The sequence below is a fragment of the Megalopta genalis genome, chromosome 5 (assembly GCF_051020955.1).
Source record: "Megalopta genalis isolate 19385.01 chromosome 5, iyMegGena1_principal, whole genome shotgun sequence".
NCBI lineage: Eukaryota > Metazoa > Arthropoda > Insecta > Hymenoptera > Halictidae > Megalopta > Megalopta genalis.
In genome coordinates this window covers 17,617,428-17,644,358 of record NC_135017.1, presented here as the reverse complement: position 1 = coordinate 17,644,358, position 26,931 = coordinate 17,617,428, and the positions used below count along the sequence as shown (strand labels likewise).

The 26,931-nt window shown below is 50.8% G+C and overlaps 3 protein-coding genes across 7 annotated transcripts; 2 read left to right on the top strand and 1 right to left on the bottom strand.

Annotated features, from left to right (window-relative positions):
* Window positions 1-1,683: 1,683 nt before the first annotated feature.
* rept (RuvB-like helicase 2 rept) lies at window positions 1,684-20,563 on the bottom strand. Of its 3 annotated transcripts, none has more exons than XM_033482558.2 (8): window positions 20,421-20,563; window positions 20,014-20,127; window positions 19,495-19,929; window positions 18,989-19,421; window positions 18,662-18,930; window positions 18,471-18,576; window positions 18,369-18,404; window positions 1,684-3,886 (listed from the first exon to the last, which is right to left on the bottom strand). In XM_033482558.2, the coding sequence occupies exons 1-7, from the start codon at window positions 20,424-20,426 to the stop codon at window positions 18,379-18,381; spliced, it is 1,389 nt and encodes a 462-aa protein (XP_033338449.1). In that variant the 5' UTR covers window positions 20,427-20,563; the 3' UTR covers window positions 1,684-3,886; window positions 18,369-18,378. The 3 variants fall into 3 exon arrangements, with proteins under 3 accessions (XP_033338449.1, XP_033338448.1, XP_033338447.1); XM_033482557.2 differs by lacking the exon at window positions 1,684-3,886 and adding an exon at window positions 18,026-18,284; XM_033482556.2 differs by lacking the exon at window positions 1,684-3,886 and having other exon boundaries at window positions 18,308-18,404.
* On the top strand, window positions 10,435-18,257 carry LOC117227378 (uncharacterized). The gene is made up of 3 exons (XM_033482559.2): window positions 10,435-10,682; window positions 17,625-17,756; window positions 17,823-18,257. The coding sequence occupies exons 1-3, from the start codon at window positions 10,562-10,564 to the stop codon at window positions 17,849-17,851; spliced, it is 282 nt and encodes a 93-aa protein (XP_033338450.1). The 5' UTR covers window positions 10,435-10,561; the 3' UTR covers window positions 17,852-18,257.
* Window positions 20,564-20,724: 161 nt separating the features above from the next.
* On the top strand, window positions 20,725-26,299 carry GlyS (glycogen [starch] synthase). 3 transcript variants are annotated; one of them, XM_033482553.2, is made up of 13 exons: window positions 21,136-21,972; window positions 22,385-22,416; window positions 22,601-22,765; window positions 22,844-23,028; window positions 23,362-23,558; window positions 23,631-23,823; window positions 23,904-24,166; window positions 24,244-24,454; window positions 24,535-24,671; window positions 24,764-24,896; window positions 24,967-25,353; window positions 25,430-25,636; window positions 25,724-26,299. In XM_033482553.2, exons 3-13 carry the CDS (start codon window positions 22,627-22,629, stop codon window positions 25,754-25,756), a joined length of 2,085 nt encoding a protein of 694 aa, XP_033338444.1. In that variant the 5' UTR covers window positions 21,136-21,972; window positions 22,385-22,416; window positions 22,601-22,626; the 3' UTR covers window positions 25,757-26,299. The 3 variants fall into 3 exon arrangements, with proteins under 3 accessions (XP_033338445.1, XP_033338444.1, XP_033338442.1); XM_033482551.2 differs by lacking the exon at window positions 22,385-22,416 and having other exon boundaries at window positions 21,138-21,972; XM_033482554.2 differs by lacking the exons at window positions 22,385-22,416; window positions 25,724-26,299 and having other exon boundaries at window positions 20,725-21,972; window positions 25,430-25,660.
* Window positions 26,300-26,931: the final 632 nt, after the last annotated feature.

Genomic DNA, 26,931 nt, shown 5'->3' with positions numbered 1-26,931 from the left:
TCGAAGGCTTTCTATAGCTTAAGACTTCCGTCTCGCTGGTTCATTCGTGAAAAAAGTATCGTCGACCTGCGAACGCGCAACGTTTCGGTAATCAACGCTGAACCTTCGGATTTCTCGTTTTAAAATCGTCGAAATTATGGGGGACACTTCCTCGCTGGAACAAATTTCTCGATAAATATGCAATCGAAGACGTTTTATAGTTTGATGCTTCCGTCTCGCTGGTTCGTTCGTGAAAAAAGTAGCATGTAACGCGAGCGTTTCGTTTCCAAGCAGTTTTCTCTCGCACGCGAAAAGGAACGAAACAAGTTCGGCCACAAGTTCTGAGACGAAATAGACGAGCTGTGCGACGACGAGGGGGGTTGGTCATCGATAAAGGTGAAACCGTCGCGGCGCGCGGCAGGTTGTGCGCTGCGCCACGCCGAATCAATTCCATCGTATCGGGCCGAGCATCTGGCTTGTTTCCGCTTCCGCCTCGACCCACTGCTGCGTACACGCGCGCAATTGCCCCGACTCGACGAACCGTAACGCGACGAGTAATACCGTTGGAACAAGCCGATCGCGAAGAAAAATCGCGATCGCTGCTCCTTTTATCTATCTTTTCGTCGAAGCGACTCGGAGCGACTCGGCGCAGACTTGACGCAGAGCCTCGGCTCGTCGAGGGATTCCTCGCTCCGAGGGCGTCTATTGTTTGCGTAGGATTCGGGATCGCAGAAATTCGCGTGAGAATCGGTTGGCTGCGCGGCGGAGACGTTCGCGCGGGGATTTCGCCGCGGGCAGTCGAGAGATTCCGGTGGACAGATTCGCGGATTACGGTGTCGGGGCCGCTTGCTCTCGCTTCCGCAGCTCGGAGGGCCGAAGGGTTTCGATCGGGGAGGACAGGGCGCTCGTCGTATGCCGGCCCTGGTATGCGAATTTCCAGATTTGCCGGGAGAGTGGCAGCACGCGTGCGCGCGCGATTACGCGTATCCCTGACAAATAACCGAACACAGCCATTCTGGCGTCCCCTACGAGCGCTCCGAGGGCTCGCGAGGGGACGATCCGACAGAGAGACCGCGCCGCTAACGAGAGACGGACCGAGAGAGCTGCTCGGAAACGATGACGGAGGATCGGGGGTCTGAGAGAGCAAGAGAGAGAAAGAGAGAGAGAGGAAGAGAGAGCCGCGCGGAGAGTCGGACGAAGAGAAACGTAGGGTGGCGTAAGGAGGGTGCACTACCCCTTGCAAGAGCCGAGTCTTACCGCGTTAATTGCAAGTACTTCCCTCGGGGTACCGCAACGGGTATACAGTTCCATCCACCTTGCAGGTTCCTCCCCATCTAGTAGGGTTTAAGGGTACGCAGGGATGATTCGCGCACCCCTTTTTCCCTTTTCATGCTCACCCGGGTCCTTTCATTCCTCGCCAGTGGTTAAAATATTAGGATATCCCCGAGGTCTCCGGTCTCTCGCTCGTGTTAGGGCTATCGCGCGCGAACCTCCGCTCCTTTCTTCGTCCACCCTTCCTCTCTCTCTTTTTCTCTCTTCGCCCTACGCTCGCATCCTCTCCTCTCCCGTTTCTCCGACGCGACTCGTCGCCCGCTCCACGAGACGCCGTTCCAGCCGATTCGATTCTCGAAGCTCTCTGCTCGCGTCAACGTTTTCGAATCGGAGAGATCGAAATTAATGCAGGACTGTGGGAAATTTCAGGCCTTCCAGGGTAATCGATCTAAAATTTATTTAACGACAGCAATCCACTATTTATTCAGCAATAACACGCAACAGTGTCCTCCGTTTCGTAGTCGCATCCACGGAGTGATTCAAGTATACAGTAATGTCTCCCTTACCGACGCTCAGATTGTCCACTAGAATAGGACAATTAGATAATTATGTATGATAATTTGGGAAGAGGAGATACGATTATTCGAGCCTTGCGGCTCGTTTTTATAGTTATTAACGATCGGTAATTATAGAAAACGAGCCACAAGGCTCGAATAATCGCGTCTCTTCTTCCCAAATTGCCTATTTTAGCGCACAATTAGGGAGACATTACTGTATCTAGGAATCATTCGTCATCCTCTCGATCGCACAATCGCGTTCGTACGTTCGCGCTCGCGTTCTTACCGGAGGTGTTCAAAGGCTCGCTAATCAGCTCAACCGGTGAAGCGAAGTCCCGAACGGAATTGTATCCCAGGTGTTAACTGTTCGAACGCGAAACGCGGCGAGACGGAGGCCGGGCTCGCTCTGATTTATGCAGCTGTAAATGCGATCTCTATTAAATGTGTATTCCGTACATGGACCCCGGGAGCTCCGTAAATCACGAGGGTCTGCCGGGCAACTCCCACGGGACACGCTGCAACAACAACGCGGGCTCCTTTAAGTAGCAAGTTCGACGCCAGCAGCGGCGAGTTTACAGATAAATTACGGACGGCGTGATTCCGTTCGGAACAATGATCGGAGAGCGTCGCCGAATATCGCGGAATATCGCGGACGATCGACGCGCTTGGACGCTCGAATCTATGCTAATTGAACGCTAATTGAATCTCGGCCAGAAATCCTCGAACAACCCGAAAACGTTTCGGCGAATTCTTAACGAAATGCGAGCGTCGATCGCGGTGATTCCGCTCGACGACGAGCCGACGTTCGTTCGGCCGACGCGGGTTATCAAAGATCCGCAAGGGGCGTCGACATTTTTTAATTCTCTTTGATCTTCCCGCTATTTCAAATCGGAGCTGCCCAGTAAAAGCTGGCCGTTGTGCCGCAATCGCGAGAGTTGAAAGCACAATCGAACTACCGGGATTTCGAACATAAAAGAAGACTCCGCGTTGCAGGGCGTGTTTCGCCCAGCGACAAGCCAGCGGCAAACACGTTTCTTTGAACGTTCCCCCGCCGGCCGGCGCGTAATTTTTCCAGATAAATTTGATCGCAATTTGTTTCACGGCAGGCGAGTCAAAGGACGAGCAGAGCCGGGGCGAGGCGTGGCGCGGCGGATTAGCGCGAGAAACTCGCCGACGTTTAATCCCTCCGTGGGCTCGTTAAGTTCAAAAGTAAGGAGCAAGATAAGGTTTTTTCCCGGCGCGGCGCGGCGCCGAGTTTCAACGTTTTATTTTCATTCGAACGAAAGGGGGGCCGGAGCCCCGCCCTGCAACAATTAGTTCTTTCTCGCGGGCCACGATCGGCTTCGCATCGGCGAAAACCCGGCCTCGCGTACGCGCCGATCGTTTTCGTCGGCGCGGCGGAATTCCCAGTCGCTCGGAACTCGCGCTCGTTTTGTAATAACCCGATAATTAGAGGCGTGCGGGCGTAACAAGCCGCGAACGCACGGAAGAAAAACACGAGCACTCGAGATGAAAGTAATTTAGTACGTTCTACATTCCGGTATCTCGCATCCGCCCTTCCAGCCTCTCTCTTCCTCTTCCTCTCCTCGTTCCTCCGTCTCGCCCCGGTCTGGAAAACCACCCTTCGTCTTTCTCTCCCCCTTGTCCCGACCGTTTTACGCGCTCCTGGCCGGCCGCGCGTCTTGCCAAGAGAAAAAGCCGGCTTGGAACGGGGACGAAGCCCCGCGGAATTACTTTCGGGACGGTTTTCTCGAAATTCGAATTTCCGTTGCCAAGATTACAATTTAGCCCCGGCGTTCTCGCGTCGCCGTGCCTCGCGGTTGCACCCTCGTCCCCGATTTAACCCTTGCCCGACGAACGCGTGGCTCCATTACTCGCGCGTTCAAAGTATTATAGAACGAAAGATCGACGAATCTTGGCCGCATCCTTTTCCGCCCCCGAGAGCTGCAAAATCATCGTGGCGGATCCTCTCTCCCTCTTTCGCGCGCGGATAAAATTCCGCGAGGAGAGAAAGGTCGAGGGAAGCGTGGACGGCGCGGCAGGGCGGGCGTAACCTTTGACAAAAACGTCGTTTGCTCCTGAAAAAGAAATATTAGGGAAAATGTAAAGTAACGGCAGTTTGAGGAACGCGGGGGGGGGGGGGAGCGAGGCCCGGGGAGAAATAGATGGACAAGCAAAAAGCCGATGAAAAAGGAGCGTCAAAGCGGCAGCTAGGCGAAAACGGAGGCGCGGAGGGCGGAGGGGCGAGTGCCAGGGGCGGCGGAGGGCTGCTCGGGGCGAAACGGGAAGTCAGGGAGGCGGCGAGAACCGGGAGGAGGACGAAGACGGAGGGCTGGAGGGAAGGAGAGGGAACGCGGGAGAGAAAAAGGAGGCGAAAGAAGGCTGCCGGAGAATAGGATGAGGGGTGCGTCAAGTGTCTGCTGCTGTTCTGGCCTGTGTTAACACTTCACGCCTCCCTTTTACGTATTACCATCCCCACTTAGAAAGTTTCGCATGAACTTGGACGGTCCGTGAGTCATAAAATACAGCCGCAACTGCTCTTACGCGATACGCGGTATTCGCCGCGAGCCGGTCAAATGAAAAAAGTTCGAGAGACCTCTGGAAAATCGGACACCGTCTCGTTCAGCTTCGTTCCGCGTCGTTCTTGGCCGCGAATCAAATTGCCCTTCCCCGACCCTTAACGCGATCCCCGACGCTTTTACTCGGCGCGACGCTTCCCGGACGGTGTTTTTTAAACGAACACCATACGGAGGGAAACGATCGCTTCCGCGCAACACTTTTCAACGCTCGCTCGCGACGATTGCACCCACGATCGGCCGAAAGTTCGATCGCGGAGCCGCGCGCCTCGGGGCGAAGCAATCTCCCGGAAGGGACTCGCGTTCGAATTCCGCTCGACGCGATGTCGACGCTCTTCTGCGAGACGAATGCTCTCCGAACAGACCGCGTGTATTCGTCGATACCCTGTGAATCGAGAATTCGCTTCGATTGCGGGCTCGAGGGACGTACGTTGGATAGCGGAAATATTTTTGAAACAAGAGGACGTCGCGTTGCGACAAGGTGCAGCGGTATTCCCGAGGAAAAATTCGGAGATAATTCTCGCACCGCCAAGCCAGGTCCGACCAATTCGATTCAACAACGTCGCTCGCTTCCCGACGGATCTTTTCCTGCCGACGTGCGGGCGAGTGATCCAGAGACGGAGATATCCAACGGGAACGCGTCTCGTTTTGCTCGCCGGAGGCTCCGTTTCCCCCGCTCGAATCTCCGGCGAGGAACGAAGGAGAGCGGAACGAGGAATCGATCGGTGCGGTCGGAACACGAGTGATTCATTAAGTACATCAGCGTACAAATGATGCGACGCGTTGCCGGTGGATGCACACGCGAAAATCGTTCCGGCGGGAGCTCCCTTTGTGCTCGAACCGAGAGGAGCCCCGTGTTCAGCCCGCTTCAGGCTTCTATTTACGGGCAGGATGCGGAGGAGCGCGACCCGGTGCCTCCGACGCGGCCAACTTTATCGTCGCAATCATCCTTCGCCCGTGGAAACTTTCAACTACACCCTCGTGCGGTGAATCTACGAGGACCGCGCCGCCGTCGCGGTTTCTGCTCGAATTAACCTTCGACGTCGACCCGCCCGGACTCCGTTTCCTTCGTCTCGGCGCCGGGGAATTCGGAAAATTCTGCAGCGGATCGCCCCGACCTGGACGCAAGGCCCCGAAGAAGATTGCTTTCCGCGCGGAGAAATACGCGCGGCCGTTTTCCTCGCGATTGCTTCGCCGCCGAGCCGAAGCTTCCCCCGGACCTCCTCCGAATTTCCACGAAGCCCGTATTAACCTTTCGGCTGTCTTATCAACGCCGCCCCGGCAGGAAGATACCCGTAACGTGCGTTATCAGCGACTACGAGCTCGGGCCGCGCCTCCGCAAACTCGCTCGCTCGCCTCGCTCGGCATTAGCGCTTCTAAGGGTTCGCTTGTTTTCCTTAATGATCCGCTGGAAAGACCCTCGACTACACGCGCTGTCTCTCACCTGTTTACCGAACGAACCACCGCCGCCATTTATCAATTCCTGATTAGCCGCTCAACAGCCGCCTGCTCTTAATTAATCCGATTCCGCGCGCGTCGACGAGCACGGAGAGAGAGTAGACTCGCTGAATTTTCCGCGTTTCCGCGTGGAAGGGCAGAGAGAAGACCGCGGGGTGCCGTGAAATCGAAAACGGTGCGGAAATTTCGTAAGAATTTCGGAACGCCCCGCCGTCGTCGGCGTGGAAATACAAACGCGTTAATTGCGCTGGAAAGAGCATCGATCTCGCCGTCGAGGAAAGAGAGAGAAAGGGTAAACGAGCTCGAGCGAGGAATTGAAAATTCGCCGGATAGCCGGGGACGTGATTCCGGATCGGAAGGAAGCGGCATTAGGGCCCGAGGATTTTTCCTCGCGAGTCGTTCATTAATCACGCGGTTGTCGGTGGGATAGCACCGAGGGGCTCCGCTCGGCTCGCCGATGGGAGATCTCACCCTCGCGCCGGAAACGCGGCTTAGTCACCGGCCGGGTGTCCATTGTGCTCGACCGAGTGCACATTCGTGTAAAATCCGTGAGGAACCCCGGTATCGAACCGACGTTATCCCGACGCGAGACGAGATATCGATGCGGCGTGCTCTCGTCGCGACCGCTGGATTTCAAAGGTGCCCGACCCATAAACGTCGTTTCGATCGCCTCGCACACGACGCGAAGCTTAAAGGGGGATTATACGATCCCGGAATCGTACACCGCCGCCGTTCTTACTCCACTAACCCGTTAACCGAGTCCACGGCGTTCGCGTCGGCTAACGGCAACGAGATCGGTTTCCTCGATCGCGCAGAGATCCTGCGACCAAAGGGAGCACCGGCCGAGTTTCCCTTTGAAACGGATTCCCTTGTTGCCTGCGGCTTCTCGCCATCCGTTTACCATATCGACTGTTCCGACGGCCGCGAATCGAGCATCCTGGATACTGCTCGCCGATCAATCCCATCCCGAATGGAACAATTAAGCTCGTTTCTGCCTCTATTTCAGCGTTCAAGAGAACCGTTGAAGCATTCGGGTGGAACTTTTCCAAGATGCTCGGACAGAATCGTTGGGAAACTTGCGGCGAAAAATACAGTAATGTCTCTCTAATTGACGCTCGAATTGTCCACGGAAATGGACAATTCGGGAAGAGGAGATACGATTGTTCGAGCCTCGCGGTTCGCTTTTATAGCTACGAAGTGTCGACAACGGTAAAAAACGAGCTACACGCTTCGAACGATCGTATCTCCTCTTCCCAAATTGTCCATTTTTGTGCACAATCTGAACGATAATTAAGGAGAAATTACTGTATATCGCAAGCAGACTGCGGATTTTCATGCGAAATAAGAATTGCCTGCATTCGTTGCAAGAATCTAGGGTCGGGAACTTTTCCTTTCTTTCTTTAATAATGACAGTAGGTCTTCCATTCGTTTTCTCTTTCTCCTCTTCGCAATTACAGCTACTCATTCTTGTTATAAATCTGTAAGAACCGCAGTCGAACCGTAAGTCTTACTTTAGCCAACTCTTTGGGAAAAAATGGCATCGTGCAATATGACATCGATCACCATTTGGCTGCTCTCATCGTGCAGGGTGTTCCGATCGGTCGCTGACACGGTGGCTGATACGGTGGCTGTCTGACAGGACTCGCCCCATTGGCTAGGGTGGCGTGCAGGGTTGGACAGAGTAATTCCGACTCGCGAGTTTCGGCCGATACAAGAGCAGAGGCTGGCACGAGGAAACGGCAGGATTATCCGTGGCAAGAACAGGACGTGTCGTCGTGCATGCTTCCGCTTCGGACCTCTATCCGGGCCATTGTCGTCGCAATTTCCAGTGGATCCGACGCGACGGCTCGAGTCGCTGGTTCCGTCCGGGTCGCGGCAGCCTCGACGGCTTTTCTTCGCAACGGCTTTTCCTCGGGACACGGATCGCGACGAACGGATTACCGTCGTCGACGCTGCTCGGAAAATCGAAGCGTGCGAGCGTAGCGTCGCGTAGAAAGGACGCTCCGCAGCGTCGGAGCGTCGCGGGATAGAAAAATTCGGCGAAATCCGCGCGGCAAGGGAATTTCGGGGATCTCCCCGCGACTCCCGCATCGAAAGAAGAATAACGCGGCCGCCAATTGGGAGGTTCGCGCGCGAAAGTTGCGCGGAAGTTCGCGGCGGAGAGAATACGGAATATTCATCGCTCGGTGACGGCATTGTTCCGCGCGTGTATTGTTCCGTGCTATTCTCCTTTGACTTTCGAATAAAGTACTCGCAAAGTAGCTCGGACTGCCGTGCCGCGTCCCGAGGCGAATAATGCGAACGAGCCGCGAGCGAGGACGCCCGGAAAAAATACCGGCGACGCGTGTTTGCCAGCTTCCGACGTCCAGCGTCATCTTCCTCGAGCTCTCCCGTATCAATTCCGACAGCTCGTCTTCCCGTCGTTGACGGATTATCGCCGGTTAACGCCGTCGGATTCGGTGCTTTGCTCCTTGACGCGGCTCCGCTCGAATTTGCTGCTCGATCCGGCGGCGTCGACTATGCAAATCGATCGAACGGCCTTCTCTCGCCCCGCCATTCCGGATACTATTCGGCCAACGACTCGATCGAGTCGTTCGTCGCGCGAGAATAAAGCAAAATAACCGCTCGAGATCGCGAGAAACGAGAGGGGCGACGCGAGCGGAACCCGCGTTACGATCCGCGGGTCGCGAAGCTTGTACAGGCAGTCCTGCGACGGCTTCTGCGGACGTCGATGCGCGTCGTTGCGTTGGAAAGCGAAAGGAAAACGAAAGGAAAACGTCGCTTTCTTGCCGCTACGCGGTTCGAAAATTCGCCGAGCGGGCATCGATGCCCATAAAAGTAGAAACGATCGGCCGCTAACCATTCAATGGCATTATCGGTTTCTAATCGCCGTAGAACCTCGGTCGATCCGTTTCATCGTCGATCATTTTTTTTTTAAAGAAGCCTCTCTGACATGGTGAATGGAACGGATCCGGATCCCAAGTCGATATCGGCGCGGACGGAATCGCCGCGGGTTCCTCGAGCCGCGGCTGTCGGCGCGCGAATACCGGCTAGAAGAGAGCCGAATAGGTGCCGCGGCGTCGCTCCTCCTCCAATCTCATGATCCTTTCACTTTTTAACCTAGTTTCCATTGTCGAGCCTGTCGGCCGGCACGGCCGTTCCTGTCACAGGCCCGCCCCGGCACCCGAACCGGCCGAACCTTCCCGTAATCAACGCTGCATCGCCGGCTTTCCCGTCCGTTCACGGCTCGTTGCCTTCTTTCCGCGCGGTTTTCCTCGCGGGAACTCGCGGGAACGAGTCTCCGCCTGTTGCGGAACCCCGCGGCGCGGTCGCCTGGCATTTCCACCTTCGCCGTGCCATCCTTCATCAACGTTGCGGGAGTAATTAACGCGGCCGGCGCGAGAAACATCTGGAAGACGGAGCGCGCGCGCGTCCGTTTCGATGCCGCGCGCGGTTGCCCAACGCCGTTGGAAACGCGGGCTACGTTCGTCGCGTTTCCAGCGATCCGAGGATAGAAATTATGGTGAAAAGCCACTCAGCGATTAGGGCCCTTCGTCGCGGAAAATTGTCGGGGGACACCAATTAGACCGCCGGTGTTCCAGCGAATTTCCCGCGAGCTGGAGCTGCTGGAACGCCGCGTGGAGCGGAGCGGTCCGCTCGCCGGTATTATTTCGCGACGCAGCGTTTTGCTCGTGTTTCGCGGTCGTTAGCCAAGAATCCGCGAGGCGGATCGCGAAATGACGAATGCCGGCAATGATTAATAGAAATCCTTGACGCGCCTTCGCGATTCCTCCCGGAGCACGCCTTCGCTCTCCGCGAGGCTACCTGTCCGTCGCTCCTCCGGCTCTCCTTCGTCTCTCTCTCTCTCTCTCGCGGCTCTCCTTCATCTCTCGCTCTCCTCGCAACCGCGTCGGTGTGCGTGGGCGTGTCTCCGTGTTCGTTCACATGATTCACCTTACTCTCGGTAGTCCTTTTATCGGCCAGAAAAAACTGGGCAAGGTGCTGCTCGAGAAGAAATCGTCGTTTGCACGCGTGAAACGCGTGGGGTGGTCTTCCCGACGGCCTATAAACAACGGGGAAATTCGTTTCGGAGCTCGGATCAACCGCGACCGCGCTTTCCAACTTCGATTTACGTTCGGCTGTTCGCGCCGATTCGCCGAACGATAATTATCCAGACCTCCGGCGTCGGAATTCTCTATCACAGACAACAAGATCTGTCGCATAAATCGACGAGGATTCGTTCTAACTCCGTAACACCGATGCTAAGGCGTTCGCGAAAGCGAGTACCCGACGTTGACGCGTTAAATGCCGAAAATCGAGCTGAGAAATTCGCACGAAATCGAAGTTATTTAATCGATGAAACTTTTAATTCTTAGGCGTCTTGAGAAAATGTGTTAGAAGATTAAAACGTTTTCGTAGAAAGGCCTTTTAGGAGGCGAAGGGGTTGATGCGGGCGAAGCGGGACCAGAGGGTGCGGGAGGGAAAACAGTTGGGAGAACCGCGTTCTCGATCGTTCGCGAATCAGCGGCGGGTATTCGAAGGTCCGAGAGAGCCGCAAATGCGGCGGAGAGCGGCAAATCCGTTGTTTATCCACGGCTTTCCCCACTCGTGGCAAGTGTTTTCACCTCTTTGGTCTTAGCTGCGCGTAGTGCCGGTCCAAACATCGTCAAGAGAACCACCGTCGCGAGCACGTATCCATCTCCGACCGGTCGTGTCCCGATGAAAACGACGATGTCTCGCTTTAAGAGCATCCTGCTGCTCCTGTTTCTCGCGATCGTCGCGATCGCGCACGCGAAGCCCACCATCTACAAACGGAATCAGGACAACGTGTTCGAGCCAGGTGAGTCTACGCGTTTTCGCGAACAATTCTCCGCTCGCCGGATCCGACAGCGTGCTTCGCTTCGTTCGTTAACGCGCTGCTCGCGCGACGTCTTTCGATAACGATGAAGCAACGATCTCGCGTTCCTTTTCGCGGAGGAGCTTGCCACACAGCTTCGTCGTGCCCTCAAAAAATATTTAAAAATATCTTAGAACACTTTGGCAACGCTTCATGCATTTAAGCCGCGAAAAATCCCGAACGACAGCAGCTTCGTTTTCGTTTCGCACTACAATCGGACTTCCAGCGCGCGGCGTGTCACTCGATCACGGTGTCGACAGATCTCGCGTGAAAAGCAAGAGTCCTAGCAGCACGCGGGAAATCCTGACAAATGCTATTCATTATTTTCTCTCGACGTCGCATCGCGTCCATTAAACGAACACGGGCTCTGAAGTGCGCGTCCCGAGGGAAAACTCGGTCGTGCGCTCGCGTTCGCGCAGCAATTTCCACGCGTGGTTGGCGCCGCTGAAACCGTGCGTGAGATCTCTTTTTTTCTCCCCCATTTTCCGGCGGTCTACATTGTTTAATTTCGCAGCGAGGTCCTGTTCCCGGTGCCCTGCCTCCCGCGAAATCGTGTCAACGCGTGCATCAACTTTTTTCCCTACGAAGCCGCAGCCTTTTAGCATAATCTTGAACGTCCTCGTTGCCCATTTGCGTTTTCCCCGCGACGCGGCCGCAAACCGCAGCGTCGGCCGTCGAAGCCAATTATTCACGGTCCGCGTTTCATTCCGCTTACGGTTTATTACATTTGCCCGTTTCGGGGAAACAATGGTCCCCGCCGGATGCATCGCGGACGAGCCTCCTCCAATGTTTTCCCTGGTTTTTCCGCCGGCACGCGAAATGTCTCTCGTTCGAGGCTCTCTCGCCGAAATGAAAATACAGGGTGTCCCTGTAACGAACGCGCGCGACCGACAAACGAGACAACATTCGTTGCGAATATTTCGCCGTTTTCAAGAGCGATCGGGTTGGACGATTTTTCCGATGCACGCGGAATTGCGATCGAAACTGCGATCGATCCAGGAACGGACGTACCGATCGATTCCCTTCGAAAGATCGCGAATGCCTGGCGAACGAACTCGAATTCCTTTGAATCTAATTACTTTGTGAACGAAATATTGCTTCATTACTTCCGTTCGGAGATTTCGTTGTTCGTAGCACCGTGATTCGCGGGACACCCGGTGCATGTCGCGCGCAGCTAATTTCTCAGGAGTATTCTCCGAATCCGCTTCCAGCATCAGAATCGGAGCTTATAAGACACTGTAGCATTAATCTAGGCGTTTTCTCTATTCTTCCCCGCTTCTTCCCTCTCTCCCTCTCTCTCTTCGTTCGCCTCCGCTTACTTCGTAGTAAAAAATATTATTCGCTCGCGTCTTTCCGCGCTCCTTTTCACCTTCCGCGGTGCGCGCGTCTTGCTGCTCTTGTTACGTATTGCCTATAAATATCGTCGACGCCACCGTATTTAGCATCCCGCATGTTTATTTAATAGATGATCGCGCGACTCTTTCGAGCAATCGGCGCTACCGTGACGTAATCGGGGAACGAATAGAGGAGAGCAAATGGTCGCGAAGATCCGCGGAGGATCTTCGGCCATTTTTTAGATCAGGAGGTCAGCGTCGACGCAACGCTGTTCACAAAGGTGTGTCCGTTCGCCTCGGTTGATCCTCGGAGCAGCATCGTCCGCGATCGTTCGCGATCGTTCGCGTTTTTTCGAAATCGCGTTCTGCCACTTGGCGCGTGAACCTTTGATCGAGATAACAGGCGCCGGCCGGCCGGCAGCGTCTTCGAAAGAATCGAAAGTTTCGGTTTCTCTTTCTCTTTCTCCGGTCTCGCCGTAAGTGAGATCGAGGTCTTGGTCGCGCGTGGATCCACGCAGAAAAACTTTCACCGTGATCGCCGCGGCGACGGGCACCGCGGATCGCCGGCTTTTCATCCTCGCGGGAAAACGTCGGTGAAACGGCTCGTCGACGGATCCAAGACGTTTCGCCACGGCGATCCGCGTTGTTACAGATTTCAGCGACGCGTCGGTCAAATTATCCGAGCACGCAGAGGATCGACCGGAACAGCGGCTGCATAATTTAATCGCGTATTATCGACGGTCGTTAAATTTAGTCGACTCTCGATAACGAGTTCATCCGCGTAACCGTGAATAATCGTTGACCCGTAATTGCGAGACAATCGCGCGGCGTTAATTAATTAACGATTACGTTAGACCGGCTCGCGTTCGAATCGCTGCGGACTCGGGGCTCTCGGCTTTCGAACGGGAACGCGCTCGAAGGACTTCGGTCACGTATTTTCCTGAGAGCAAACAACGAAGCCAATAAAGAGCACGAGATTTTCTTGGCCGAAGGCAAACAGAGTTTCAGCGCTCTCGTGACACAACAGTTGTAGCAAGTGCCGGTGACTAATTCTCGCGGAGCACCGGGAGAGTTAGGCACTCTTGTTTGTCCTGTTAGTCAGACCGGCGTCGCTAACAAGGAACGAAAAGCCGATAAATAGATTACCGTACGAATAATTACGCCACGAAAATACCATTAGCCTCGCAGATAAGACGACCGCGTTTCGAAAGAAGATCCAACGAATCGCGGCTCGCGCCGGACAAGGCGCGTAAATCACGGCGCGGCATCAGCCGATGTCGAAGCCAACAAACGATGGGAAAAGAATCGATGAAAGCGCGGCCGGTTTCTCCGACAGATATCGCGAACCGTTCTTCGATCTTTCGGCCTCGATATTCGCGGTTTCGACGCGTCTTTCGAACCGCGACAATTTTTTCTCGCGCCGTATGTCGGAGCAACGCGCGGCGATCTCGTCGCGGCGACGCTTCGCCAAATAAAGGGCGATCCCCGGATGTCCAAATTTCCTCAAGGCGACGTTTGACAGGTGGGAATAACGGGAAGATGACGTCAGTTCGCAGAGCGTGGGCTTCGATTATAGCGAGGCTGCTGTTCCGAACGAATATCGCAGCCTCGACTCGGCGGACTTAGCTGTCCTCGATCGCGAGCCGCCTCGGTCTCCCCGGGATCGGAAAATCTGCGAAAATGGTCCTCGCAGAACTTTCCGCGAGCGTCGACGAGTTTTCCGCTCGAGACGATCGCGGCTCCACGCGTCGGATTAGTTCCGGTTAAACGAATTAACGAGGCTCGCCCGAACGAAGCGGCCAGAGCCAGAGATTGCTTTAAAACGCATCGGCGGAGGGGGGAGGAAGTTCCGCGGGATCCGTTATCAATTTCCGTGCACGAATTTCATTTCAGAGTTTAAATAGTCGTGGTTGGACTTCGGCAAAGCTTATCCCGGTCGAACGAAGCGCGTCGCGATTCTGCCGAGCAATCTGCAGAAATTGGACACACCGTCGTAGAAACGGGGTTGCTCGGCAACTAATCTTCGTACGAATATTAGCAGCAACGAATCGATCTTCGCGGAGCTTCCGGTTATTAATATTCCGAGCTGCGGCGCGAAATCGGCGACACCGATGCGATTCCCGCCGGAATCGCAACGGCGAAACGGTCGAATCGTCGCGACGATAGACCGACGGAAAAGTAGCTTCTTGGGATGCGAAGAAGCGAAAGCCTTGGTCCGCCGCCGCGAGGCCTCGGAGAACGATTAGGTTGTTGAGAAAATCGAGTTATCGGGTCACCGGTGGCGTCGAGCGACTGGGTCATTAGCGGCACCGAGTTATCGGCTTCTTAATAACATCGAGAAGTTCGATTATCGGTAAGACGGGCTCGCGAGGCATTCGAATCCCGGCGAAGAATTCGAAAGGTAGATTAATCTCGTCCGCCAAGCGGTGCAGCGGGATTTCCATTAATCATAATTAGCTGATATTCGTATCGGCCCGTCGCTGCTCCTGACGCTCGAGTCCCGACGAAGACGAGACGCTGTGCACTCTGCGAGCGATAATTTGAAATATCGCCGACTAAATAAGCTCGCGAGCGGCTTATTGGCTTCCGATTGGCTCCGAAATTGTCCCTCGGCTTGGAAACGGAAGCGTGCGGTTTCCACGGAAGAGCAGACGCGATCGTAAAAACGAGCCCCGAGGCTCGAACGATCGCGTCTTCCCTTCCGGAATTGTCCACTTTTTTTCGGTTTACAAGCTCGGGGACGATATATCGGAGAATTTAACCGCATCGAACGCGGCCGCGATTTCGGGCAAATCGCCGCGACAATTTCTCTCTAGCCGTATTATTAGAACCGATCGATGTTGCAATACTGGTATCCGCACGCGCGATTCCTGGCGTTGGAATCTGTTCGTAACTCTTGGCCGGCCCGGAGCGGAGGTTGGCGAACTCGTTCGGCTCGGCTCCGCAACATTGTCCGTGCCCATAAGTTCCGCTTTAATCTGTTGTTCGACCGCGATGCTCGGGATCCGGAAAAACGAATCCGTAAATCGTCGGTGGACGCCCACGCGGCAACGATCCCCTCCGGAGGATACGAGAGGACGACGTTCCAAGCTGTCCTCCGCCGAGCCGTCCTTGGCTGCCGTTGCGATTCGTGATTCGCGATTCCTAGGCGATGGGGAGGCCCGATAGAAAAAAAAAGAACAGCAAAGAGGGGAGCACGGAGCGCGGGGGAACGGTTGCAGCAAAGCGTTGTTGCACAAAGTGCGGTCGTGCACGCGAGCATGCGATTCGAAAGGATTTGCTGTCCGTGTTGCTCGGTTCGCCGCGACACGGGAACGCAACGACGCCCGACTGACACTCGCGTCAATTCTTTAGAGCACCCTTTCCTCCGCTTTGCAAAATACCGCTCGCGATTGGACGCCGATACGCGGCGATCGCTTCGAGCGGCTCTCTGTCCGAGCAACGGGTTTCTCCATCGATCAACCCTTCGCATTCCGCCGCGTTGCCGAACAGAAGATAGTCGAGAGGGCAAAGGGTTGAATTACTCGAATCAGCGACAAGTAGTCCCTATCCAACGAAGCTATGAACGAGAGCACGGTCGGGAATGCGAGCGAGACGTTCCAGAATTATTTCGACATCGTCGATTATTTTGTTCCCAATTAGCCGGTATCGATCGCGCCAGGATATCGCGCTGTCGTTTCCATTGAATTTACATACCCGAGATCAATCGTCGTTGTCTGGAACAACATTCGAGCGACCAATCTTCGTAGAAAACCGCGCGCGAGCTGCGGTTCGAACGGCGATCGGCGAGCGATTGGAAACTCTTGGGCCAGCGGTGCATGAGCGTGCATACCAGGGTGCGTCGCTTCGGTTGCCCGATTTGCCGGCTCGGTATGATAATTAATCCGAGTAAATACCAACTCTCGATGCTGTACGAAGTGACATTCCAGTTGACGGAATGTCAGCTCGCCTCGGAAACGTGCACGCTCGCCGTGCAAGCACGCGCCTCGACCTTTCGATTTTCTGCCCGAACGCCGCGCCGCGGACAATTCCTCGCCGCGTTTAATTCCTTCGCGTATTTAATCCCCCGATCTCCGTGTCGCTTTTGTTTCGCGACGCAACATTACGCAACCACGTGCCGATCGAAGCGTCGAAATCCGCTGCTTCCGATTACCGCATCTGCGCGTGAAACGACGAGTCGCGTGCTGTTTCCGTTGCGGTTCCCCCGTCGCGCGGAAACCGCGTCCGCGATGCCTTTTGAAACACGGAAAAGAGCGTTTCCCCGACGACGACGACGTCGAACAAGTTCTGCCGGTCGGACAAAGACGCCGATGTTGGTACTCGGAGCCCAATTAAATATCAATTAGGAGAAGGTCGCGACGAAGCAAACGCGATCGCGTTTATCGCCGTGTTTCATAATTGCACTCGATTCGACGGAAATATTTCTCGAGTCGACGTGCACGGTGCGATCGAACGCTTTCGGCCGGAAGCGCGCGAGATTTGGAATTCCTGTCCAAGGATAGATACACAGTAATGTCTCCCTTACTGACGCTCAGGTTGTGCTGAGAAATGTCCAATTCAGCAAGAGGAGATACAACTATTCGAGCCTTTTGGCTCGTCTTTATAGTTATAAATTGTCAACAGTTATAAAAACGAGCCGCAAGGCTCGGATGATCGTATCTCCTCTTCCCAAATTGTCCATTTCCGTACACAACCTGAGCGTCAGTAAGGGAGACATTACTGTACATTGATAAGTTTTGAAACGCTTTCATTGACGAGCGCGACGATATCGACCCTCGAGCCGACGCGCTGCACAGATCCTATACGCGATTCGAAAGAATGAAACGAACGACCGAACGTCGTTCCGCCACCCCCTCTTTTATTCAGGGATCGTTGTTGCATTCGCGATGGATCAGCGTGTTACAAAGCGGCGGTCGCGGTCGGCGGCGTATCGTTATCCGTGGAATCTCGTCGATCGAACCGTGGCATCGGGACATCGGGATGTTCGAAATAACAGGGGTGGAAGAGCCACTGGTACGCGACCCGATTTTCATCCGACTGGCAACGGGCCGCGACAGCCAATAATTAAACAACCAGCGGACGTCGACGCCGTCTGTTTAACGAATCGATATTCGATTAAGAGCGATCAGCAAATATTTCCCGTTAATTCCGCCGCGCGGGTGAACGTTCGATGGACCGCGGATATCGTTTCGTTTCGAATCGTACGTTATCCACCCTCCCTGTTCACCGGAGCGAGACTGTGACCCGACTGCGACTACGACCGTGATTCTGCGCATGTGTCCGCCGGAGAGCATCGTGCACGGTCCATTGTTTTACGATGCTTGAATTTGCCCGAGCGTAAGCCGGCTTCGAGGATCATCGTCTGCCGGAGAAACCGCGGCGCCGTTCCTCTCCGCTCTCGGGGGCTTTTATTTGTTTAACGCGTCGCTGCCGGAACGAATACGGATCTCTTGTGTGTTCAGGCGAACGTGTTCACCGTGAATAATAATAATAATCTCGCGGAAGAACGTTGGCGGATCCCTTTAATTCGAGCGAATGTTCGGTGTTCCAGTGATGGTGCCAGTTTCGTCCACGGTGATACCTCTTCCCGTTTACAAGGTCGTGTACAATCTCGGAGTACTCTCGAAGGACAAGAAGACCCAATCCTCGTTCAAGCCGGAGGGTGCCGTGAAACTGATCACGAGTAAGCGAACGAATCCGGCCGAGCGATCGATCGCTTTTCTGAACCCAATCACTTTCTAATTTCCAGATAAAAAGGGCCAGGAGAAGAAAACGTAAGATCGTCGAGGACGAAACGCGCGCGAATCAAAAGGACGAATAGCTCTTCCATCAGCGAGCCGAGGATCCGTCGTCGACGAGCTGTGAATTAATGAACGTTTCGCCGTGTGATGCACGAGAGTGAGAGTGAGAGAGAGAGAGAGAATGTAGGGAGAGCATTTCGTAAGTCGTAAGTTGAATTTTTGATATGAAAGTCGCGTTTGTTACCGGCAACTTTTTACACCAAAAACTGATTTACATATTATATCTCTCTGTTATCCGATCAATGCCGACTAATCGCGCGAGCACGACTAATCGATAAGCGTTTGTAGATCGTAAATTAGCAAGCCGTAGTCGTCGGGATGCGGACGAGATTCTGTTAAGTTTTCATTGTATTTAATTCGAAATATATAGCATCGTTCTCGAAGTCGCAGTAACTGAAATTCGCATGAACCTGGATAAAGTAGATAAAGTAGATTAACCAAAAGTTTCGAATGTTTATTGAGAACGTTTGTGTATCAGGAATCAAATTTATTACCTATCTATCGTTAAGCTATCTCCATGGCCTCCTCCGCTGGAACAACAAATGCATCGAAGATCAGAACGTGTAGATTTCTGGCGCGTTCGCAAGTCTACTTACATATTTCGTTAAACAGGAAGTCGTCTTGGTATTCTTTGAGAAACTGTTCAGATCTATTTTCGTCGAGGAACAACGAGTAAACGCGCTTCACGTCCTCGATGTTCACCTAGCGAGCAAACTCTCGATTAGAATTCCGCGTACGTCTCTCCGCGACAGCGTGGAAAATTTCGATTACGGAATTTTCTATTTACCTCGCTGCTCTTCCTTCGTCGGCTAACGATGGAAGCTGTGGTTATCAATTGAATCGCGTATCTGAGCGACGTTTCCAGCGCGATCCTCGTCAACACCGTCAAGGCATCGTCGGCCATCTCGCAGTCCTCCTCCTCGCACCTGATCTTCAAGATCTCCTTCAGCTCTTTCTCCTGGTAGGGACTTGTTGGGACGATGATCATGCGGTCCAGGAGATCGATGGGAATACCGTGGGGGCTTTTGTAGTCTGTTCCTCTGATCCTTGTGATGCCTAGAAAATCCAGAGATAGGTCGTTGCTATCCCCTAACACAGGAAGTGAATTATATACCTCTGTTTGTGGCCATGATGACCACTGGAGCCATTTCGTTCTCGAGCGCTCTGTTCAGGAACGAAAAGCACTCGATGTCCAGCATGTGGACTTCGTCGATGAAGAGAACACCCGGGACGATTTCCGCTTTTCCCTCCTCCCGCCATTCGACGACCTTGCCGTTGATTTGATCGCGCACCTCCGACTTGATCTCTCCGGTGTCTCCGGAAAACAATGCCAAGAACCCGTGCGTTCTGCTATTTATCACATCGACCTCGTGCAACGAGACCGTGTGCACCACCTCTTTGCGTTTCTGTAGTTCGCCCTCGGGACATTGAACGAATCGGGTTTGCGAGCCGGTCGCGTCGTAATCCCGGGCTCTCGTGAACGATCTACCCAGCCTGTTGATCTTCCCCGTTGCTTTGTCGATCGTGATCACATCGCCAGCTTGCACCTTGAATCGAGAAACGATTTAGATTCGAATACGAACGGTAGAAGCAAGCGTGATTGCTCATCGGACTACCAACTTTCTCCTTCATCAAGCTATCGATCATTTTATTCCCCAGGTCGTAGATTGTCTCCATCTCTGTCGTTTTCAGTGTTAATTTACCGACTTTGGCGCCGACTCCGGTAGCAGGTCTGTCCACCTGGATCTCAACCACTTCTCCTTCTATGATCTCCGTTTCCTCCTTGATCCGGACCCCGATAGATTTTCTAATAGCTTGCGTCAGAGCTTCGGTTTTGCTCATTTCCAAGGAATAAATCTCAGAGCCTGCCATAGAAGTAAAGGGAGTGTCCATGCCGAAGGCTTGAGCCATCGCCATGGCAATAGCAGTTTTGCCGGTGCCTGGCTGGCCGGCTAGCAATATAGCACGACCAGCTATTTTTCCATCTTTGATCATTTCCAGGACAACGCCGGCTGCCCGGCGTGCCATCAACTGACCGACCATACCCTGAGACACCTATTTAATCAAATTAGAGTAATGTAAACACGAATGACCTTGGGCTTTGGAACATAAAGAAATATTTAGAAACGAAATAATTACATGGCGTGGTTCTAGGCTATCGTCCAAGCCTAAACCTCTGATGTGAGAGTGGGCACCGATCCGTTCTATCTTAGTGATCTCACGGACCTCGTGAACCTTCGCAGCTGCAACCGCCTGAAATAAGTGAAACCGATTGATCAAACGTTACCATAGCAACTCGTTAAAACTTCTGTTATAGAAGAAAAGAAATCGGAGCAACATTTATACCAAAATTCGATTCCAATGCTTTTATAGATCATCCGACTCGAAACTGGAATGTATTGTTACGATATCTAAGCATGCATATTTAAAACGTATAGGTTAACCGGTGAAGACAAAGCATGCTTATCCAATGCCGTGCTCGATATCATTGACATACGCAGTTCGAGCCATTAAAGATAGATATAATTTATATAAACAATATTTACCGCCATGCCTGCAAGTTCTTCGCGTGTTTATGTCTCACAATATCAATTATTTTTAGTAGAGAATCGCTGTAATAGACGCAATTCAGACCACCATAATCACCTGTTATGTAGCGGCATAGACAAGGTGAAAGGATAGATGGTACACCTTGTGGTACAAAACGGTCTCCGATGAGAGTCCTCTATGTTCGCGCGACGCTATTGTTCCACCGTAAAACGTATTTATCGTTGAAACAGCGGAAATCTAATCTAGGCTGCATTATTAGTTGGCATAGCAACGGATTCGATCCGATCTCCCAATTTCTGACGAATTCTAATTATATCCGTGTGTTATATACAACACAGTATCCAAATAAAACATGTGAATCCGGTGCCGCGAACCGTTCCATTTTTCATCGATCGATTGTCACGTCTACCGCATGCTACGCGCTGCAATATTATGCAATAATTACACGCGACTTCGAATTCAAATTTTTCGTAATGCTCTCGAGCGCTTCTAAAAATAAAACATTACCGATCCGGGCAATACTTTTCAGACATACTATCTCAATAACACGTGATTTTATTGCGATTACGGACTGAGATTCCCACTCGAAACGAACCCCTTCGACACGAGCTCGATTATATAGATGTTTCATGCAGCTTCTCCTGCTTCGATGCCAAGAGTTCGCTGTATTATTCGTTAATTATACCACCATGTTATTTCACCCTCGATCAGGGAAAAGCGGTGCTCCGGTATTTCGAGCGCCTCGGCGAAATGGAATCATCGAAATATTTAGAACAAAGTCATATTGTTTCGTGGAACGTAAGCAGAAATAGAAAGAATCTGTTCTTGAGGTCGTTTCTACATAGTTCCAAGGTCATGCGTATTTATTCAAATAGAATTTCATGGTTTCTCTTTCAAATATTTCTTTCGTATACACGCTTCCGTAATTGTCTTGTAAGTGGTCGTCGTGTTCGAATGAGATGCACTGCGCTGGGATCATGGAATTGTCGACGCTTTTCCAATCGTGTTGTACAAGGGCGGAAACGGTAATTTAAATTTGTGATCCGCGTTACGCGGACTCGCGTCGTAATAATAGCAGGTTTTACGAAAGCAAAAGAGCAACGAAAGTTGCGTGAAAATAAAGTGTCCATGCGTCAGAGAACGTAGGCGAAACGTGGGATGCGCGTGTCGATCGGAAGGAACAGCCGAGGAGAGGCTGAACACGAGCCAAAAACTGGTGACACGGTCCCGAGGAGATATCTCGTGCCATCTGTCGTTGCGAAAGAAATCCGAGTGTGATGCGTTTATCAGCGAACCAACAAAGATTCGTCCGTCGGCCGTACAAAGTAGGCCGGGAACGGGAACCCGACTTCAGGCCCCGTCGTAAGCCCTTGTGACCTTTCGTAGTTTGTGGTGACCTTCAGTAGAGGTTGGCCTCGCGGAACTCGCACGTTCTGTCCGCCCGCCTGTGCTCCTCCTCTCTTGGATTTTTCCGATTATCTCGAGGCGAGACTGCTCAACGAACTTCTTCCCGCCAAAAAAGTCGAGCGTATCTTCTTCGCGTTTCGAGTAAGTATTATTCTTTATTTTTGGCTTTTCTTTTTTCTTTTTTCTCTCTCGACGGGCGTCGCACGGTTCAACATACCCAATAAAAGTGGTACATAATAGTTCGGCGCCTGTCATTGACCTCTGATAAACCCGTAGACGCAACGTGCTCTATTCGGCAGCACGATATTTCCCCGTCGAACTTGAATCGTATTCGCGACGGATACGTAGCTCGCGCTAAATTCCGATCACATCGATCTTGATCTTGATCTTGACACGGTGTGGTCCCAGCTGCCAGTACAATTTAAAGGTGCGATTTACCGTGCTATTTACATCGATCGGATCTTATCTTGAATTCGATATTGAACCGTATTGTTTTAAGGTGATAGATTCTCGTATCGCGCTGGATTTGTGATCTGGCTTTGAAATTTTACAGATTTTTGTACGCCGATTTTCCATCGTGAATCCGTAAGTATCCGAAATAAAACGTGCTGTGTAGTTTCAAGAAAGAGCCCACCGTGTGGACCTAAACAGGAAGACAATTATTTTAGAATTTGAAATATATATTTATACGGGATGTTTTCTCTCTCTCATTATTTCTTATAATTATTACTGCGATAGGTATTTATTAATCTGAGTACACTTTGCGCAGACATAGATTAAAGAAAAGCTGGTGAAATGTCAAGGGAAAGGGCATCGAGACGATTTTATCGTGTGGACAGCACCAATGATTTGTTCGAATTTATGGATCGTGGGTACACTGCCCAACATGAGAACCGATGGAACTTTGAAGTCGCATGGGAGGCAGCCAATAAAGGTATAAAGAATTTATGATACTATTGTTACAGAGACAAAGCGTATTGTAACCATTGTATTTTAAACTTGCTACTTTCAGTTGGTGGTATATATACGGTAATACGTTCCAAGGCATTTGTTTCAACGGAGGAGATGGGCGATCAATATTGTCTCATTGGCCCTTACAAAGAAAGTTCTGCTAGAACAGAAGTCGAAGAAGCAGAATTTCCACGAAACAGTCCCTTGAATATAGCCGTTCAAGTTCTTCGTGATCAGGGATTCAAAGTAAGCACGAAAAGCATAGAAACATCGTTTATTAAATATATCAGAAAATCAGGGTAACGAAAGACAAGAAAATAATGATAAAGACAAAGAGCCGACTAGATTCAAAGTACATAAGTCAAAGCGGTAGAGATAAAATTGTTTATTCCATGCCAAGAATAAAGATTTGGCTAAAGACCAAGTTCGAGACCAATATTAGTCCAAGGGCAGTTGCCCCGAAAAATAAAATGCATTGCTCTTCCTTGTTTTACCCGGGTTGCTACAAAGTAGCTAAAATTTGAACATATTTCGATACAATGCCGCCTATATTATTATAAAATAAGAGTTCTTTTCGAGGTGGTAACAGGAACCTGGTTAGTGGACGGAAACCCACAAATAATCCTATTCGACATTGGAAGTGCAGCCTGGAAGTTGGATGAGTACAAGCAAGAACTCTGGAATACCTGCAACCTTGGTATTCCTCATCTTGATATTGAGGCAAACGATGCAGTCATCCTTGGGTATCTTGTCTGTCAATTTATTGCAGAATTCAGGTAGAGATAATTAGATATCACCACGCCGTACTGTGTCTAATGTTCCTCGATTCAATCGAAATTATATTTTAGGAAAGCCGCTGAGGGATATTCCGACGTTCCACCCCGTGTAGTAGTTCACTGCCACGAATGGCAAGCGGGGGTGGGTTTGATCGCTTTGAGAACCCGACACGTAGACGTAGCTACAGTTTTCACTACGCACGCCACGCTTCTTGGTAGATATCTCTGTGCTGGAAAGACTGACTTTTACAACAATTTAGATAAGGTATCCTACTCGACCCGATCGAAGATCGATATTCTATCAGGTTGTCGTTTGCCTCTATTGATTTTATATTCTTTTTATAGTTCAGTGTAGACGAGGAAGCTGGAAAACGTCAGATTTATCACAGATATTGTATGGAACGAGCAGCAACGCATCTAGCTCATGTATTCACAACTGTTTCGGAGATAACGGGTTTCGAAGCGGAACATTTACTGAAAAGAAAGCCCGATATAATCACTCCGAATGGGCTAAATGTAAAGAAATTCGCCGCTTTGCACGAATTCCAAAATTTGCACGCTGTCAGCAAAGAAAAAATACACGAGTTCGTTAGAGGACATTTTTACGGGTGTGTAGAAATAATGAGGTTTAATTGGGGTAGACTTTTACAAATATCACGTGTCTTGTACGTGTGTATCTTTCTAGCCACTACGATTTCGATTTGGATAAAACATTGTACTTCTTCATTGCTGGACGCTACGAATTTGGAAACAAAGGTGCGGACATATTCATCGAAGCTCTCGCCAGACTGAATCACTATTTAAAAACGTCTAAACCAGACACGACGGTAGTCGCTTTCCTGATTTTCCCAGCGAGAACAAATAACTTCAATGTCGAGTCGTTGCGAGGTCATGCCGTAAGTCAAATGATTTTTACCTCAAACGAGTAGATAATGTCACGCGTGTTTACCAATGATTTGTTCTTTTTCCGTTGAAGGTTACCAAAGCGTTGCGAGACACAATCAACGATATTCAACAGAAGATCGGCAAACGCATGTACGAGTTATGTCTGTCAGGACGTATGCCCGATGCTCAGGATCTTTTGCAGAAAGAAGACACCATTAAAATCAAACGGTATTCGGAAATTAGTTGGCTAATTATATTATTTCTTTAATCGTTTTAACAAGTTCAAAATCATATATAAAATACACGATTGTTCATCCTAGGTGTTTATACGCTTTGCAAAGGAACGGTTTACCGCCGATTACCACGCACAATATTGTAGACGATTGGAACGATCCGGTGTTAAGTTCGATCCGAAGATGCAATCTGTTTAACACTGTTAACGACCGCGTAAAGGTAACTTGATACGCCACTATTCACGGTTAGGCGTCGGACACAATGCCATTGTCTGTGTTGCAAATTGCAGATAGTATTCCATCCAGAGTTCCTTTCACCTACGAATCCATTATTCGGTCTTGACTACGAAGAGTTTGTCAGAGGATGCCACTTGGGAGTATTTCCGTCCTATTATGAACCTTGGGGTTACACACCCGCCGAGTGCACAGTCATGGGCATACCCAGCATCACCACGAATCTGTCCGGTTTCGGTTGCTTTATGGAAGACCATATAGCCGATCCCATGAGTTACGGTATCTACATCGTAGACAGACGGTTCATTGGCTTGGAAAATAGCGTTCAACAATTGGCTCATTACATGTTCGATTTTGCGCGACTCAGTCGCCGACAACGTATCATTCAAAGAAACCGAACCGAACGTCTCAGCGATTTGCTCGATTGGAGGAATCTTGGCATTGTAGGCATAACTATTCGATCGTTATTTTCCCGGGTGCAACGAAATCGAGCTCTAAATCGTGGTCATTTTGTTGCAGTACTATCGTCAAGCCAGAATAAAGGCTTTAACAACCGTTTATCCGGAACTGGCTTCGGAATACGCGGAAGGCGGTGTAGGCCGTTTCAGTTATCCAAGGCCAATCAGCGAACCACCATCGCCCTCATCTTCGAGACACACTACTCCTGCTGCTTCGGTTCACGGATCCGATGACGAAGACGAAGACGAGGTCGACGATGAGAAAGAGGTGCGCAACCAAAGACTTCGTTAGTTTTTTTTATGGTATTAAACAGTTTCGATTTCTTTTTAAAACATACATGATGTGTATTTGTAGCTGGAGGAGCTGCGCCAAACAGGCGGTAGATAAAAGCCGTACGACATCCGTGAACTAGAGTACGGTTAATAATTATTTTACGCTGGATAACTGCGTGGAGACTTTGCAATATTAGTGCCAAATATCTCATCGACGCAGTTTTCTTCGTCAAGAGTCAATCAACAGCCTATTCATCGCATATCTTTTTTATTCAATTTATCAGTAACTCCGCACTCATATTCTCAGTTAGTTTCCGCACCCTGCATCGATCATTTTGACAAACGAGAGTATGTAGAACAGTATTTACACGACACGCAAAATTATTACGTACAACAGTCTTCCGCGAATCAAACTATCACGTAAATAAATGTTCCATGGATCGAATGACGTTGTTGTATTTTGAAAACTATATTTCATGTTATGCATATACCATATATGTAGTGAGTGGAATGTGTTCCTATTGTATAGAGTACGGTTATATTTTTATGGAAATCAGTAAGCGAAAAAGAATTTCATAATGTTTTTAGATTTATCCAATCACATTGTTGATGCCTTGTTTTCTGGTAATTTTTTCAATAAATGTATGTATATACGGTAGAGTTCCGATTGTTTGCCCAGTCGTTAACAATCAGTTGCTCGGTCTGTTCTATCTCTTGTCCATTCCTATATCGTAAGTCCTGACCCGATTCCACTAAAATTTCTTTAGAGGATTCATTTGTGTTCTTATTTCCTATATTTTATGTATAAGTTTAATTGTATTATTGTATCTTATTTGATGAAATGCAGAAAAATAAAATTTTACATCACGGAAACTTAATAGCGCATTTCCTATGAAAAGCAATGTAGATATATCCGCACACAGATACGTGGACAGAGAGTTTAACTTCTTTTATTTTAAAATAATTCAAATCTACCGCCGGATATCGACTTGTGGCGCCTCTCGTGGCAAAGTCATGAAGCTTTTTTCGAGGTTCGTACAGCGCCAATTAGTCCGGTGGCAAAACGCTCAAACTGCTAGCCAAACAGTGGCGCCACTTGCGGCGAAATCTGGAAGTTCTGTTTTGGCTAACAGTTTGAGCGTTTTGCCACCGGACTAATTGGCGCTGTACGAACCCCGAAAGGAGCTTCAGTTTTTCTCCGCAAGAGGCGCCACTTCCGCTTTATTTACAAAATGCAGGGTTGCCTAAAAACATTAATAACTGCAAAATTATGGCGTAAAACGATAAACA